The following is a 16,937-nucleotide window of genomic DNA, read 5'->3' on the forward strand; positions in this document are numbered from 1 at the left end:
AGCTGTTATCACACCGCACTTTCGGAATTGGTATTGATATGAATATCAATTCGATACCGTCATGCTAGATAGCAATATCTTGTGGTAGGAATATTTTTGATACTACAATTTCGTAGAAATGATGACTATTGGAACGAACAAAAGTTCTCTGAATAATTCAAACGAATTATGTGAGATGTCTAGTTTATAAATGTGTCTGGATATTGTTGCAATTTAAATGCTGGTATGTGACTTGATTTAAAGATTACATATTTAGGCAGATGATCAGCTATCAACTTAGTCGCAAGTTTAGATGCCTTACATAGCTTTTTGACACTTCTCTCGTCACGGATTGAGTTGCCGAGAATCAAATACAGTTATCGGCTAGCGGCTTCATATTCGCCGGCAATTGGCTGACATATCATTTCCGTTAAGATAACTAACGATTTTGATTGGTCGCATGGGCATTTCCGGTTCTTGAAAAACCAGCAGACCTCTTTGGAACACACTTCACATTATAGAGACAATGGATGTTGATTGGCCATGGGACCATTTCCGGCTGACTGAAACGACTGCAAGTTTAGGCACAATGAGTTTGCGCCAAGCTAGGTACCCGATTGGTTCTGACTCGGCGGACCCAATAGGAGGGTTCTGACTCGGCGGACCCAATAGGAGACCATATCCTTTCCCGCCATAGAGTCGTTTGTGATTGGAGGACACCTTACTTAAATAGTAGGTAAGTGTCATATAGCATGTTGCACGACAGGTTTATCATGACCCGCTGCTGCCGTAGCCTCACATTGGGCGGTCTTCACAGATACTGATCTTTGAAGGTGAGACTCTAGGAGATTACAAGGGACGAATCCCTTCTTCGGGGTGTATCTATAACACAGTAGGTGATTTATTCTTTTGTGTTATAGATACACCCCCGAAGAAGGGATTCGTCCCGAAATGCATTGGGTAATTGCAATTAAAGCGTGACATTTGGAAATGGAAATCACTCCAGTGTTTATTTTTTGAATAACATTTGATGGACAGTAAAAATGAGTAAAATGAATTGAAGAAGAAATGTGGATTAAAAAGGATGATTAATTATTGACAAAATTGTGGAATAAGCAAATAATTTAATTCATTAGATTCGTTTCGTGATTGGTTGTGCAGCTTGAAGGTCATCGTAAAGTGATGCCTACGTGTTCTTACTTTGTTCACCTGTGCCTGGTTGGGTCCTGTAGCCGGCCAGCACTCTATCAGGGTTGGTCTGAAATTTGACTTTGCCCCGATCCAGCGTGACCTCATGTAACCCCGAAAGCGCCATTTGCTTTTAAATGCAATTTTTCACATATTCTTTTGAAATTCAATATCTCAACTTCTATACAGTGGATTTTTGTCATATTGGTCTTGGTTTATTCAGAATACAATCTAGTTTTTCAAACATGGGTGGAATCTCTTTATGGTGTATTCATTGTGTTACTGTGCGTGTGTTGAACAAATACTTTACTCATTGCCTCCTTAGAGAAGCCTGACTGCTCTGTGCCAACCTACCAGAGGGTGAGCACAGGCTATCTTCAGCTTACCATGACTAGAGTGGAGATTTCTGCCTGGCTGCATACCTCCTCCAACCAGGAATTCCATTTCTAAAATACATCATAAGGGTCTATAGGGTGTAGAGAACTCCACTCCCCGTAGGATGAATTTGGTGAACCCAAAGGAGAAGGTAGTGGAGTAGGCCCATGTGGTGGTGAAGGAGGAGGTGGTGAAGGTGGACCTGGGGGAGATGGTACAGAAGTTCAAAAGGGTAGCAGACTGGAGACCCTATCTTGATGCTTCTTCATCTTGGGAGCTGGAAAAAGTTCCAATGCAAGCTGCTCCTCTGAGTTAAGCTTCTGCTTGCGAGGAAGAGTCTCCTGAACTGCTGGTGGTGGTTTTACTGTAATTTTCCTTTTGTGGGGGTAAATAAAGTGTTTTTTTCAGAGTGTCCAACTCCTTCTAAAGATGTAGAATCAGCAGTTACTGAGCCTTGGTGTCTGCTGTGGATTTTCAACTAGACGCCCAAGGCTGTTTAGGCTTCCAACCCAGTTTTCACCCTGAAGGTTGTTTAGGCTCCGAAGAGCCCATCCGTGCCAGCGCCAAGGACCCAAGAGGATGTTGAAGGAGCTGTCAGAACCCACCAGGGCTGGGTCTTGAGCAACTGGCTCGGCACCGGAGATGGAGTCTGTGTCAGGTTCGAAGCCTTAGCGCAGTGCCGGCCATGGGTAGGATGCAGTTGCGGACAGGAAGTCTGTGACCCCAACTATGGGCTCAATGCCTGATGCCCGACGCATGGAGGGGCACTGGATGACCTGATGGCAAGAGCTGCTTGGAGCTGTACTCACTGTTGACGTCTTCTGACGTTGAACAAGTGTGGGATGTGGATCTGTTGCCTTGAAGTCTGAAGGTGAATCTGGTTCTAGGCTGAAGGCGGACACTTGTTTGGCAGCATCCGCCTCTCCTTTGATGTCCTCCCCAAAGATGTTGGGGGCTTCCTCATCTCACTGCTATTCCAAGGTGCATCAGGCAATTCGACAATCCAGACAGTTTCAGATGATCTTGTTGGACAGGAAGGAGATCCAGGGTGAAGAGGAGGTCTTGTCATGCTCTGGCGACAAGCAGAGGGTGCAGACCGAGTGTTGTTCTGTCCACAGATACTTGGAGTGGTATTGTGGACAGTAACAAAGGATGTTTTTCCATCACGGTCTGCACATTGTCGAGGCTGAAACCTAATGGACCAGGCCAGAGAGGGGCAACACCCCAAACAAGTCGTAGAAAACGGAGTCACTGACCCGATAGAAGTACTATACCAGAGACGATGGAAACTGCAAACAAAGAAAAATGATTGTCTCTACCTAACAGGAGCAAATGAGACAAAGGCCCGATGACTAACGACACAAGTCAACTCAGAGTCCTACGGCGGAAGAAAACAATCTAATAATTAAGCTGATGTCCATGCACTTTATTGGTCAAAGGAGGAGTCACTATACCTCGTGACTCGAAAGACTTCTTCCAAGAAAAACAAGTTTGAGCCCAACAATAGATGACAGGAGCATGCAGAGCATGTGCATCTACAGCTACACATGCCCAAACATTTATTTACCACATTTACTTTACTTCATAAGTCCTGGAGGCAAACGTCTTACCTCTTTCTAGCCCATACATTGTCACTGTTATCAATTAACTGTGTTTTGGATAAAGTCTTCTAGATTTTATGTTGAGACACATAAATCACAGTCATCAGCCTTTCTGCTAGACGTCCATACTTCGCAGTCCCTAGTCTGCCAAATATCTCACAGACTACGATCTTGTTGGACCTGGAGGGGCACCCAAAGAGCTACCCTGACAGTGCTGAGAAGCTACTGCCATAACCAGGAGTTAAGCAGCACAAGTGCCGTGGTGGCAGCACATCGTGTAGTAATCAGTAGACGTGAACAGGTCCTTTTTAACCTGTCACTAGAGTGAGGCCTACAGGCTCTCTGAGTTAAGGTTCTGCATCTGGGTGTATGTGTGATTGTATGTGTGACTGGGAAGGGTAAAATACGAAAAAGGGTTTATGTAGCACTGAGCACTGCGTGCATGGTGACTGCATGTGCTGAATGCATATGTGCCTTTGAGTAGTACTTCCATGGACTGTGTTGTGGACCTATAAGCGTTGGGAGTCTCCGTTGCTGAAACACACTGTTTTCAAGACTTCAAAGACTCAGACTCTAAATCACATTTGATGTCTGAAAATCGACTATAAGAAGGGGAGCTTGAGACCCCAAAAACAGTCATCTGCCAAGTAGCCAGAAGGACTGTGTGAGGTGGAAAGCTCTGCAAGACTTCTGCCTATAGAACTGGGAACCAAGGCCTGTTAGTCTCCCTACTGGGCGAGGGGACATCACGCAAGAAATCCGAAACCACCTGGCCTGGAGCATGAGTGTCTGTCTGCATGCCAAGATCAAAGTGCCTGTGAGGAAGAATAGAGCTTTTGGGGGGAGAGAGGTCCAGTGGGAAGCCCTGTCGAGTGGACTCTCTGTGCGAGATGTGAGATTACTGTTGAAACAATCGAGTTGTTGCCTGTGTGCAGGATGAATTAGTGACCCTCGTATGCCAGAGGAGGGCCTCCAATGAATTAAGCTGTGTGCATTGCTGCAGCGATCAGCCCAGAGCCTGTGTGTAGTGGGGAGCGGCGACCCCGTAAGCCAGGAGGGTCTACTGTGATTAGACGGCCATGCTGTAATGGCTGTAGCCCATGTACAGTAGTAGGCTCTGACCACACATGCCAAGAAGGGCCACCGCCAAGGACTTTAATGTACCAATCAAACCGCACTTTGTGTACTGTGAGGATACGGGGACTCCATACGCCAGAGGGGATCATTCAAAATCAGCAATTCAAGCAACCTGGTTGGAGTCATAACTGGAGGAGTGAGGCCGCTGTGGGACACTGCGCACCAGCCCAGTACGATCTACACACCACTGCCCCCACCCACCTTGAGAGGAACCAGAGACTTACCTTGCAAAGAGGAGCCGCCAAGAACCTTCGCATATGAGGACTCTACAACCGCTGAGTGCCACCCACTTGGGTCGCTTGCAGCGAACTACTAATACCTTTTTGAGATTTTTCTACAGCAGTTGCTAGACTGAGAATTTGCAGTTTTATATTTTCATCCATCACTGCATTACCATTTTTATTGATTTTTGCGTCTGCATCTGTCTGCTGGTGAACATGAGGTTGGGTGTTTTGATCTTCTCAACAACTATTTATCCATATTATTTCACTTTAGCATCTCTTGGGTACAGTACTCATTTCTCTCATCTGTGGGATTTCTGCAGTTAGTAGTCTCGGTTTCTTTGCCTTTCCCCTTCAGGATTTCCCAGAATTCTGAAGGAAATAAAAGAATTTTTTAGAACGGTTTAATATTTGTTTTTCAATCACAATGGATGGATCTGTACAAAATTTTTTTCTTCATACTTCAGCATGTGTGTTTTTTTTCCTGTTATTTTTGTAGATTGCTTGTCATGGTTACTATCTCGCCATAACAATCTGCACGTATTGACAGATAATTATGACCTACTCTTCTTTTTCTTCCGATTGTTATCTATTATGCATTTTCTGAGCTCTATTTGTTATTTCTCTTGATGATCTTTTTATTGTGTCCATTTACAAGATCAATGGTAATAGACAGTTCATTTTTGTGTTTAAACTTCCTTTACTTCGCTATTTCCTTTTTTCATACTTCACTCACATCATTCTTAGGTTGGATAGATATATTTGCACTTAGACGTCGTGTTCTTATGAAGAATTACAATATCTACTATTTGCATGCGGCGATCTAGGAATACATTTTAAAATACATGTGTTTTACAGTTTGAAGGCATGGTTCTTCCAATTAGCTAAATCAGTCATGATAAAGCACGTGACTGATAAAGAACATGACTGAAAACCCCACTCTAAAAATGAGTGATTTTTTTATTTGCATTTTTTAAAGTTTAATATATAAAATGATGGACAATAATTCTCACGTCATGGTCTGTATGCACATCACAAATTAGGTCATAACTTGTTAATGTCTCATCTGCCTCATGAACGACTACCTGATCCTGTACTAATTTGTCAAGTATAATGCAGAGAGCTGGCATGCAAGGCTGGTAGCCCAGCTGTATAGCTCAGGGATAGCCATCCCATTTCAAATGATGCTCATTAACACTGATAAGCAAGTGCTTGTTTGAGTGCTCTGTAGCCTCCAGTGCCACTGAGTTAACAAGGTTGTTCTTTTGTTTGCAAAAGAATATGATAGCCAACTTCGCCGACCTCGGACATTGTTAAACAAAGTACCATTTCAATCTTGCAAGTACTTGATAATCTAATAGTCCTAGCCTCAACAATCACAGCCGTGGGCCAAATGACAAAAAGAGTAGCCTAATATTTCTTTCCATAGTGTGAGGGAGAGATGTACCCAGAACCCCACCCCTTACCTGGCGCCATTTCCTCAGGGGCGGAAACGACGCCGGGGGTTGATGTAGCCAAGCGAGGGACAGAAAGGGTTAATCCTTCAACCCTCCCCGTGCAGGTCAGCACAGAGACCGCCTCCCCGAAGATCCAATGGGGAGTGAGAGACGGCCTTGAAGAGAATCAGCGTGAAGAAGGACCAGTGAGGAGGGACCAGTAGTAGAGCAACGCACAGAAGACGCCGACAAGCAGCAGGAAGCCGCGTCACCGCCAGAGGAGGAGGAAGACAGAGGACCTTTACGTCACCTTCTACCGGGAAGCCGAGAAGATCCCGAGGAAGACGTCCCAGAGAGGTGGTCCGAGGAATAGTGGACTCCCCCCAAGAAAGCCGATAACCCACCGCCACGACTCAGGAGAGCCACGGCCTCTGCGATGAGGCCCGAGACAAGAAGTGGGGTGGGGTGGGGGGGAGGAGGCAACTGATGCTTGTGTGTTTTTTTGTTTTTCTTTTCTTGAAGTTGTCCTTCCCTTTTCAAGAGGTAGTGGGGCCCGGAACAGGACTGAAATTGGAGGAGGGACATAAATGCACGTGTCCATTAAAAGAGCAATGCTTCCACACATTTTATTTATCATTCTTCTTCCTGAACTGTAGGTGAATGTTGTAAAGCTGCGCTGCGCGATCAAAGGACAAGCGGCATATCTAGAAACAAAACGTCTCTTCCTTTATTTAATTTTTTCTTCTGCTTGTTTTGTTGTTGCTTTGTTTCTTACCCCTTTTCTAACATTGCATACACAATCGCCAAATAGAAATTGTGCTTATACAGAGCACTAGCAATTTTCATCCCTTCCCACACTATTCACCTTTTTTTTTTCTCTTCCCTGCGCGATTCTTACCCTTTATACACTCCTGCTCTCGGTGTGGTGATGGTTCGTTCTATAAAGACAAAACAGAAAGAGGACAGCCATATACTCACCACCTTCTCTTTTGTCTCTGCTCTGCCAGCATCCTGGGGCACGTCCATCACCAGTCTCGAGACCTAAAGAAGAAGAGGAAGAAGAAGTTTGTGGAAAAGGCCGAAAGAAAGAATGCAAAGAAAAAAGAAGCATATGCCATCCTAGAACTCTAATCAGGAACAGGCAATTACTCTAAAAGACATCACCAAGCAACACAGAAACAGGAGGAAATAAAAGAGAGGAAAAGAAAGAAGGATTGAAGAACGAAGAAAACTAACCCCATTGTTATTTGTTTTTTGTTGCTGTTTTTGTTGTAAAGAAATATTTCAATAAACAGTCACAATTGAGCCCATAGTCCGGCCTCCTAGATTTAATTTCCAACCCTCACTACGACACATGATGTCAGAAGTGGGATGGAGTAGTTTCTTAACTGTAACTCCAGTTCTGTGGTAGGGGTATCTCTGTTATAGTCATAATCTTGTGAATAGACCCGCCCATGTGCGTGGACCCCGGCGCAATCAAAATAGTTTCTTAAGTTGTCTTGTTCTGCAGTCCTGCATAGACACTTAAGAGTGTCATGTATCGGCGTTTGCCGATCCCGGGGGTTCCGCCTCCCCTATACAGGAGACCGAGACACTCACTTGCGGGCGGAAGCGGAGTCCCGGTCTAGTCTTTACCTGACTCTCGGATTCCCTGCAGCGTTTCCGGGGAAATCACATAAGACCCGCGATTCCCGCCGGGTCGGCGCTTTGAATTCTTTCAGTTTCCTGGCTCGCGTCGGGAGCGCAAACCAAGCCGCACTTTGGGAGGAGACGTTTCCGTTTCTTCGATACAGCATTCCAGGGAGTGTTTGTTTTCTGGAGTGCCTCTCTGTCCTCGCGCTGCCTAGCGCCACCTTCCCTGACCCTCCGGTTTCCTTCCCGTGACGCCTGCTGCTCCTTCAACAGACAGAGGGAATCGTGACACAGGGTTATTTAAGCGCCGCTGCGCTTCCAGGTACTTTCTGTATTCCGTGCAGGAGCGCATTCCTTGGTCTAGCTTTCACCAGCGCAGGAGCGCTTTACTTGTTTTAGCTTTCACCAGCGCAGGAGCGCTTTAGTTTGTTTTAGCTTGATCCGCGCAGGAGCGCACTAGTTGTGGCAAACATGTTCGGGGGTACTGTCTTCCCCTTCTGCTGAAGGATAACGCGTAAGTGCTCTCTACCTGAGGGCAATAGAATATTCTGCAAAAGCTCACGGACACACAGGACAGGTTGTGAACGTCTAACAATCACCTGTGACGTGGGTTTACCGCAGCGAAAGAGCGCTCAACTGGGAATACGCCATCCTATGAGGAGTTATCCTGTTATTATTTATCTTGGTGAGTGGTCCGGAACTACGGTCTCCTGTATAAGATTGCATTGTGGGAATAGGCTGTGGGTGGTGCGGGAACCCTCTAACCTGGTCTCTCTTGTCTTCCCAGCTGTTGACCACTGCCTCAACAAGAGTTCACAGCACCAAGCCTGCTGTTTTCCTTTCCTTCCTTTTGGCTCCCTTCCCTGTGTCCATCTAATCCCTGTCGGGTATTTACTTACTGCACGCGGTTAGGTGGGACCAGGGCGGTAGCTCTTGTCGTCTCTGCGGAATCGCCTCACAAACAAGGTAAGACTTGTAAGGCCTTGATAAGAGAAAATCAAAGACAAATAATGCAGCCTAAAACTACAAGGCTACATTGGCCAGCACTTCATCTTAAAGTGAGAAGGATAGCCAAATAATATTAAATTTAACACACTTTGTAAAGTTTCACACTAAGAGAAACTCCCCTTCACAAAAATCCTTTACAATGATAGAGAGGAAGGGTTGGACAGACCAGCCCCATAGTCTGCCATTATGTGTCTGGAAAAGGGATACCGTGCCTTCAAGGAACTCTCCAGAGACCCTCAGTATCCCAGGATGCACAGCCAAAGGCCTTTTACTTTCAGTTATTTTTGAAGGTGTATAAAGCCAGGCCTGTAGCATACAGTACATCATCTCTTCCTCCACCGGGGAGGAGGGCGGGCGCTTATGACTATAACAGAGGTACCCCTACTACAGAACTGGAGTTACAGGTAAGAAACTACTCCTTCTATCCTTCTATAGTAGGGGATCTCTGTGCATAGTCATAATCTTGTGAATAGAATGGCAAGCCCATCCCAACAAACCAAACCAGCGGTGGAGGAAACAGACAACCTCACTACTGTGCAAACAGATTTCTCAACGAAGCCTGCCCAACCTGAGCATCTGCTCTGGCATCAGAGTCCAGACAGTAGTGCTTAGCAAAGGTATGGACCGACTTCCAAGTGGCAGCCCTACAGATATCTGCAATGGGAACATTACGTAGCAAAGCCGTAGTCGCCGATTTGCCTCTGGTGGAATGAGCCTTAGACTTACTCCCTAAGGTCTTGTTAGCCTTTTGGTAACATAACTGGATACAGGACACAATCCACCTAGAGATGGACTGTTTTGAGGTGGCAAGACCAGTCCTGACCGATCCATAATTGACAAACAATTGGTCTGACCTACGTATGTCTTTGGTCTTATCCAAGTAGAATTTCAACACTCTTCTTACATCCAGGGAATGAAGAGACCTCTCCGCTGGAGTGGAAGGATGTTGAAAAAACATAGGTAAAGTTATCGTCTGATTAACGTGGAAATCAGAAATCACTTTAGGGAGGAATTTAGGGTGAGTTTGCATCACTACCTTAGAAGCATGAAATACAGTGTAAGGTTCTTGACAACACAAGGCCTGGATTTCACTCACCCTGCGGGCCGATGTAATAGCCACAAGGAAGGCCGCCTTCCAGGACAGATGCTGTAGAGAAGCCTTATGAATAGGTTCAAAAGGTTCCTTCATCAAGCGAGACAGCACCACATTCAGCTCCCAGGAAGGCGAAGGACGCCTAACAGGGGGAAACACTTTCTTCAATCCTTCCAAAAAATCTTTAATATCAGGAATCTGGAAGAAGGATGTTTGTGAAGGGCATTTCCTATACGCAGTTAATGCTGCGAGGTGAACCTTAATAGAATGGAAATTAAGGCCAGATTGAGCCAAATGCAAGAGGTATGGAAGGATGACATCTTTCTTGCAGGTGGCAGAATCATAGTTCTTGGACGTGCACCAGATGCAGAACCTCTTCCACTTTTAGGCATCGGAAGTCCGTGTGGAAGGTCTCCTAGCCTCCTTGAGTATTTCCATGCAATTGTCAGGCAAATTCAGGTGTCCATATTGCACTATCTCAGGAGCCATGCTGCCAAACTCAACGATGAGAGGTTGGGGTGCACCATCTGCCCCCCGAACTTCGTGAGAAGGTCTGACCGACACGTCAGCCGCAGGTGGGGCAGGAGAGACCGGTGGAGCAGGTCCGTGAACCACCAATGCGGAGCAATGAGGGTCATCCATGCTCTGGACTGAGACAGCTTCATGAGTACTGCCGGAATCAGGGGAATGGGTGGAAAAGCGTACAGAAAGCTGTTCGATCAGCTGATCCATAGCGCATTCCCCAGAGCCCCCGGTTGGTAAAACCTGGAGGCGAAGTCTCGGCATTTTCTGTTTTCTGCGGTGGCGAACAGTTCTATTTCTGGAGTGCCCCACCTGTCGAAGATGTTTCCTAGCATCTCGTCATTTAGGACCCACTTGTGGTTTTCATGGACCAGCCTGCTGAGTGCGTCCGCTTGAGCATTCTGCAAACCCGGCAGATGGGTAGCTGTTATCGTCAGTCCTCTGGCAAGCAGCCAGTGCCAGATCGCCTGCGCTTCTTGTGACAGTGTGTGTGATCTCGAGCCCCCTTGCTTGTTGAGGTAATACATCGTGGTCGTATTGTCCGTCTGAACAAGCAAGGAGTTGGTCCGGAAGGACGGATGAAAGGCCTTCAGCGCCAAATGAACAGCTCTGAGTTCCAGAAAATGTATGTGAAACGTGGATTCCGCCTGGGACCACATTTCTTGGATCTGTAGATGGTCCGAATGCGCTCCCCAGCCGCGGAGAGAAGCATCTGTCACGATAGTTCGAATGGGAATGTTCTTGTGGAATGGAACCCCCTTGAGGAGATTCTCTGCCGAGCACCACCATCTCAGGGACTGTAGAGCGTGTAGAGACAGTTGGATCCTGTCGTCCCAGCTCCTTTGGTTCTGGTCCCACTGATCCTCCAGACATTCCTGCAGCGGCCGCATGTGAAGGCGGGCATGTGGAGTTAGGAAGATGCAAGAGGCCATCGACCCCAGAAGAGAAGACACTGTCCTCACTGTTGTAGATGGAACAGACATGAGAGCCTGAGCCTTCCGAAGGATCGATAAGCGTCGCTCCTCCGAAGGAGACACGCTTGCTGGGAGAGTATTGATGGAGGCTCCTAAGTACTGTAGGCACTGGACAGGAGTCGGAATGGACTTGGACATGTTGATGTGCAAACCCAACTGATTCAACAGAACGGACGTCCTGTTGAAGTGCAATTGTGCTTCCTGGAAGGTGGAGGCTTTGATCAACCAGTTGTCCAGGTACGGGTAGACAAACACCTTGTTCTTTCTCAGGTGAGCTGCCACCACTGCCATGCACTTTGAAAAAGTCCTGGGTGCAGACTTCAGTCCAAACGGTAGTACGGTGTCCTGATAGTGATTGGTGCAGACTAGAAAGCGCAGGAACTTTCGGTGTTTCCGTGCAATGGGCACATGGAAGTACGCATCCTGCAGATCTATTGCGCAAAGCCAGTCTCCTCTTTGCAGCTGAGGATAAATATGGTGCAAAGACAGCATGCAAAATTTCTCCCTGCGAATCCATTTGTTTGCTTGTCTCAAATTCAGAATGGGCCTGAACTAGTTTTTGTCGTTTTTGCGTACCAGAAAGAACCTTGAGAATAGACCCTTTCCCCTTTGAGACAGAGGGACGTCTTCTATCCCCCTTTTTCTGAACATGGTATCGGCCTCTGCCTGAAGTTCTCGCAGCTGGTATTGCGAACGAACCGGTGGAATTGTTAGAGGAGGGCTGACAAAACGAACACTTTATCCATTGCAAAGAATATTCAGCACCCACTTGTCCTGAGTAATTTTTCTCCACTCTGCCAAGTAATTTTGTAATCTTCCCTCCACCGGAGCGGGTAACGGATGAGGGGGAACTAACTCCTCAGGGTTTAGACCCGGCCGGGCCCTTAATCGCAGAGGAGGACTGTTGGCCGCCTCTGCCCCTCTGACGCTTCTGGAAGGGCTGTCGCTGGTATTGCTGCTGCTGTTGTTGCTGCTGGCCAGCTTGACGACCTTGCCCAGGCCTCTGGGAAGAGTACCGCCTCTGGAAAGGACGGAAGGACTTCCGCTGCTCCTTTGGTTTCTCCAAACCAACAGCCTTCAGCATCTCAACTTCCGCCTTCATGCGGGCCATTTCCTCATCCGCATGCGTCTCGAAGAGGGTAGAACCCGAAAACTGCAAATTCGCAATCCTCTGTTGTGCCTCTGGCTTAAGAGAGGTAAGGCGCAACCATGACTGACGTCTCAAATTGATGTCATGGCAGTACTCTTGAGCAGGCAGGAGAGAGGCGTCTGCCGCCGAACTGATGACTTGGTTTGAGACCATCATGCCATCGTTCAACATCTCCTGGAAGTCTTCTGGCCTATCCCTCGGGAGGAGCTCAATGAACTGTTGCAGGGACTCCCACAAAGAGCGGTCGTAGCGACCCAAGAGCGCCGAGGCACTCGCCGCTTTCATCAAGGTGGCAGCCGTACTGCAGACTTTCCGTCCAGCTGAGTCCATTTGACGACTCTCCCTGTCGGGCGGGACCATAGACGGGGCAGTCGAATGCTGCTTCTTAGCCGCAGTTACAATCACGGAATCCGGGACTGGATCTGATCTCAAGAACGCCGGATCAGATTCCGGGGTCTGTACTTCTTTTGAAGTCGAGATGGCGCCGACTTCACCGAGGCCGGCGTCAGAAACAGCTCCATGGCCGGTTCCTCACGTCCTGGCACCAAAGGCAGCAGAGGACGAGAGAGATGTTTGCGTTGCAATGTTTCGAAGATCACAGAGGTGGAAGGAGTGGGCACCATCAATGTGATCCCTAACTTTGCTGCCCCCATCAGCAGCACCTCCTGGAATGTCACAATGTCATCCATTGGGGACACTCTTGTAGGGGGAGAGTCAGATAAAGTGGGAGAATACCTACTGTCACTGGATGAGTCCGTGTATCGGGACCGCGACTGACCTTTCCCTCTGACGACGATGTCGTGACCTCGTCGAGGATCTATGCTCACAGTGAGAGCGCTGCCTCCCTCTGGATCATGACCTTGGCTTTGTGGGCCTCGCAGGAACTGCCGGACCCGAAGGCTGCGGAAGCAGAGGAGGCTGAACCGGAACCCCAGGTTGTGGCTGTGGAGGTCGAGAAGGCGGTGGAGGAGGAGGTGGTGGTGGTGGAGGCGGAGGAGGAGGCAGAGGAGGAGGAGGAAGCGTAGGAAGCGGAGGAGGTGTAGGTGTCCTGGGCCTTGAGGACAAATAGGTCCCTGAATATTCAGATTCCGGTGACTCACGCACTCTCCTCTTCTTACGTGTAGGCCTCGTGGAGGATGCTCTGGAGACAGACCTCCCTGCAGAGGAGTGCCGGCGCCGCCGCGACCGGGGACTCGCAGAAGAAGATGAAACACTAACCACAGAGGCACTAGACACCGTCCTGGGCCTCAACTTTCTCTTAGACATCGATTTTTTCTTCCTCGACGTCAACCTCTTTGACTTTTCATCCCTCGACGTTGATCTTCTAGACGTCTAAGAACTCCTCGACGTCGAAAATCTACGTCTTGACGTCGATCTTACCCCTCCTTGACGTCGATCTTTGCGTCGACGTTGAACGGCGGTATCGCATTGACGGCGAGCGCCTTCGGGACACATCACGACGTCGATGGTGTGTCGACGCCGATGAAGTCCTCGACGTCGACCTCATCCGAGGTCTCGACGTCCTTCCCCTTGACGTTGATTGTCGACGTCGCTTCGACCCAGAGCCCTGGGTCGACGGGGAACATATTGTGGTCATACCTCTCGACGCCGAAGCCATCGACGTCGACCGGGACTGGTGCCTTTTCTGGGCTGGGGAGCCCCCCAGAGGCTGATGCACGGGCAGAGGACGATGACAGAGTCCCTCCATGCCCAGAAGTCCCACCTGGCTCTTGATGTCTCCTCTGCTCCAGGTCTTGGAGACAAATCTTCTCCCTGCCACGCTGGGTCCTCCTGGAGAAAGAGCGACAGATATCACAGGAGTCAGGGACATGGCTGGAAGGGAGACAGAGTATGCATGCTCTGTGGGGGTCAGACTTAGCCTTCTTTCTACCACACTCAGGGCACTTGTCAAATAAAGCTGGCATTTCGACAAGAAAGAGGTGGAAAAACTGGTTAAAAAACACAGCATATGGAAGAGGAAGACCCTAGGCGTCGAGTGAAACACTCAAAACACTGGAAAAGTGCAAAAAATTGAAGTTATACCCAAAAAGGTAGAGCTCCAGGGTCCTGCTAGCAGGAGCCGGAAAAAAGAACTGAAAGTAAAAGGCCTTTGGCTGTGCATCCTAGGATACCGAGGGTCTCTGGAGAGTTCCTTAAAGGCACGGTATCCCTTTTCCAGACACATAATGGCAGCCTATGGGGCTTGTCTGTCCAACCCTTGCTCTCTATCATTGCAAAGGATTTTTGTGAAGGGCAGTTTCTCTGAGTGTGAAACTTTACAAAATGTGTTAAATTTAATATTATTTAGATATCTTTTTCACTTCAAGATGAAGTGCTGGCCAATGTAGCCTTGTAGTTTTAGGCTGCATTATTTGTCTTTGATTTTCTCTTAAGTGTCTATGCAGGACTGCAGAAGAAGACAACTTAAGAGACTATTTTGTTTGCTCCGGGGTCTAAGCACATGGGCGGGACTATTCACAAGATTATGACTATAACAGAGATTCCCCTACTACAGAACAAAGGAAATGGAGGCTGCTTTAAGAAGATGGCAGAAAACCAGGAGAAGCTGGGCCAGATCATGGAAAGGTGCCTTGTTGTCGCCGAGGGAGACCGCGTAAGGTTACATTAAACATTAACTGAACAGCAACAAACACAAGAGACAATGGTGCAACGGTTAACAGACACTTTAGGGCAATCCCGAAGCCCTACTACTCTCCCATCGGTGATATTACAGAAGTACACCTCATGAGAAGATCCGGAGTTATTTTTTTCAAACTTTGAATGAACGGCAAGAGCGGCATCCTGGCCAACAGAACAATGGGGGCAGTATCTAGGTCCCTTACTCACATGTGACCTCCAGGCCGCCTATCAAGCAGAAAACCCATCGGGAGTAACCCCATACCAAGAAGTCAAGAAGTGTATCCTGGAGCGGCTGGGGATCGACGACGAAACATACCGGATCTGTTGGACTTGGCCCTTTTCCCCGAATTCTTTCGCTTTTCACTCCCCCTATTTAAGGATATCTCCCCCGTGGTAGAGGAATGTATAGGCCATGTGTGGTGTGAGATGCCATAGTACATACTGCGCAATGGTGTGCGCAGACTGATTTTCCCTATTTAGACATGTCATGTTGATGAATGGGAAATACAAATGTTAAATGTGATACAATGGTGTGCGCACCTGTAATTCCCCCATTGTAATAATGCACCTTGGTAAAAGGCTACTTTTAAAATGGGTGCCATGGCTATGTAGTGTGCCGGCTGACTGAGGTGGGTTAGCAGTCTAGTTCTTGTTTCCCAGCAACCGCAGCTTTTGGAGGGAAACCTGGCACCCAGGGTGCTCTTCTCCTCCCCCTGAGCCAGTCAGAACCAGCTCCCCCAGCCGCTTCTAGAAGCTTCTGGTACTGTCTGGTAGGTGGGGTGAGGGGCGTATAAATAAGGGGGCTGTGCCACCATGTGCTCAGTCAGCGCGTGGACATGGACGTGAGGGGACCTGCTGCCAGGAGGTACCGCCACATGGGCCTGTGTGCTGGATCCTGTGCCAAACTGTAACCCCTCTGTTGTCCACAGGGCTAGGGAGAGCCCCACTGCCGGAGTCAAGGCTGCTGTATCAGGAGGAGTGCCACGTTACAGAGGAGGATGGTTCTAAGGACCTACAGCCCTGTCCTGATGAGTGCCCACTGACTGCTGACCTTGCCCAGTAGTGCCAGCTGCTCTGCTACCTGGCCCCTGAAGAAGACGAGCGCTTTATTGGGTGGGACTGTACTCCCAGGAGGTGAGGAGCGCTATCTTTGGTCCCCGAGGCTGCTGGTGGGACCATGCGCCTCGTGAGCGCTACATGTGGAGTGCCTGGGGAAGAGAAGTGCTATGGTTGGATTGACTGTACTCCCCCTGCCTGCGCTTGGTGAGGGTGGCGCTAGCTACCGATCGCCCAGGAGAAGGGCAGCCCTGTCTTCTGCCCCCAGAAGCTGGTGGTGCTGCCTAGCGCCTGTTAAGCGCTATTCTTCATGACCCCAGGAAGAACTGTTTCATTTAAAAGCGCCGCGGGAGCCATCCCCGCCTGATTGCACCCTGGTGCTGATTTAAATTAAAGCGGGTGCCCACCCCGCGTGAGGACGCTCTGCTGTCTGGACATTCTAGCGGGTGCCTACCCTGCTTTATGTAAATTTTGCTACGCGGGGGCCCACCCCGCATGCCAGCGCTTTGAAGACTGAGAGCGGGAACCTACCCAGCAGTCTACCACCTTTCGCGGGTGCCCACCCCGCATTATTGCCGCCACTGCGCGTGTGTGCCGCGCGGGATACTTAAAAACCCAGTGGGTGCCTATCCCGCGTATTGCTGCCAGGAATTAATCACCGCCGCAACCAGGGCCGCTGCGCTGCTCGCAGGGACCCGGAAGCCAGGCAAGAGCGCGCCTGATTGGGGGCATCGGCCGCCGGCCCGACGAAGGAAGAAGAGGCGGGCAGGGCTCCGGTAGTGATGAGGGAGCCCCGAGTGTGGGATGAGACCAGGGCAGGAGCCCACCCCGCCGGTCAGTGCCACCGCGAGCAAGGTAGCACAGGAGGCGAGAGGAGGGAGGCCCCAGAAGATGTCTGGAGCTTCGCACCCTCCCTATGAAAGTC

The 16,937-nt window shown here is 48.9% G+C and overlaps 1 protein-coding gene across 3 annotated transcripts in view; it reads right to left on the reverse strand.

The window, feature by feature from the left end:
- The window catches only part of LOC144791728 (uncharacterized), a 175,009-nt gene that overhangs the window by 16,138 nt on the left and 141,934 nt on the right, over nt 1-16,937 (reverse strand). For 2 of the 3 annotated variants that reach the window (XM_078666496.1, XM_078666495.1), the window contains one exon: nt 6,916-6,978. In XM_078666496.1, the coding sequence (XP_078522622.1) occupies nt 6,916-6,978 (63 nt within the window). Of the gene's footprint in view, nt 1-4,674; nt 4,874-6,915; nt 6,979-16,937 lie in introns of all 3 variants that reach the window. The other variant, XR_013602455.1, reaches the window with a different exon arrangement.

The sequence above is a fragment of the Lissotriton helveticus genome, chromosome 11 (genome assembly GCF_964261635.1).
Source record: "Lissotriton helveticus chromosome 11, aLisHel1.1, whole genome shotgun sequence".
NCBI classification, from domain to species: domain Eukaryota; kingdom Metazoa; phylum Chordata; class Amphibia; order Caudata; family Salamandridae; genus Lissotriton; species Lissotriton helveticus.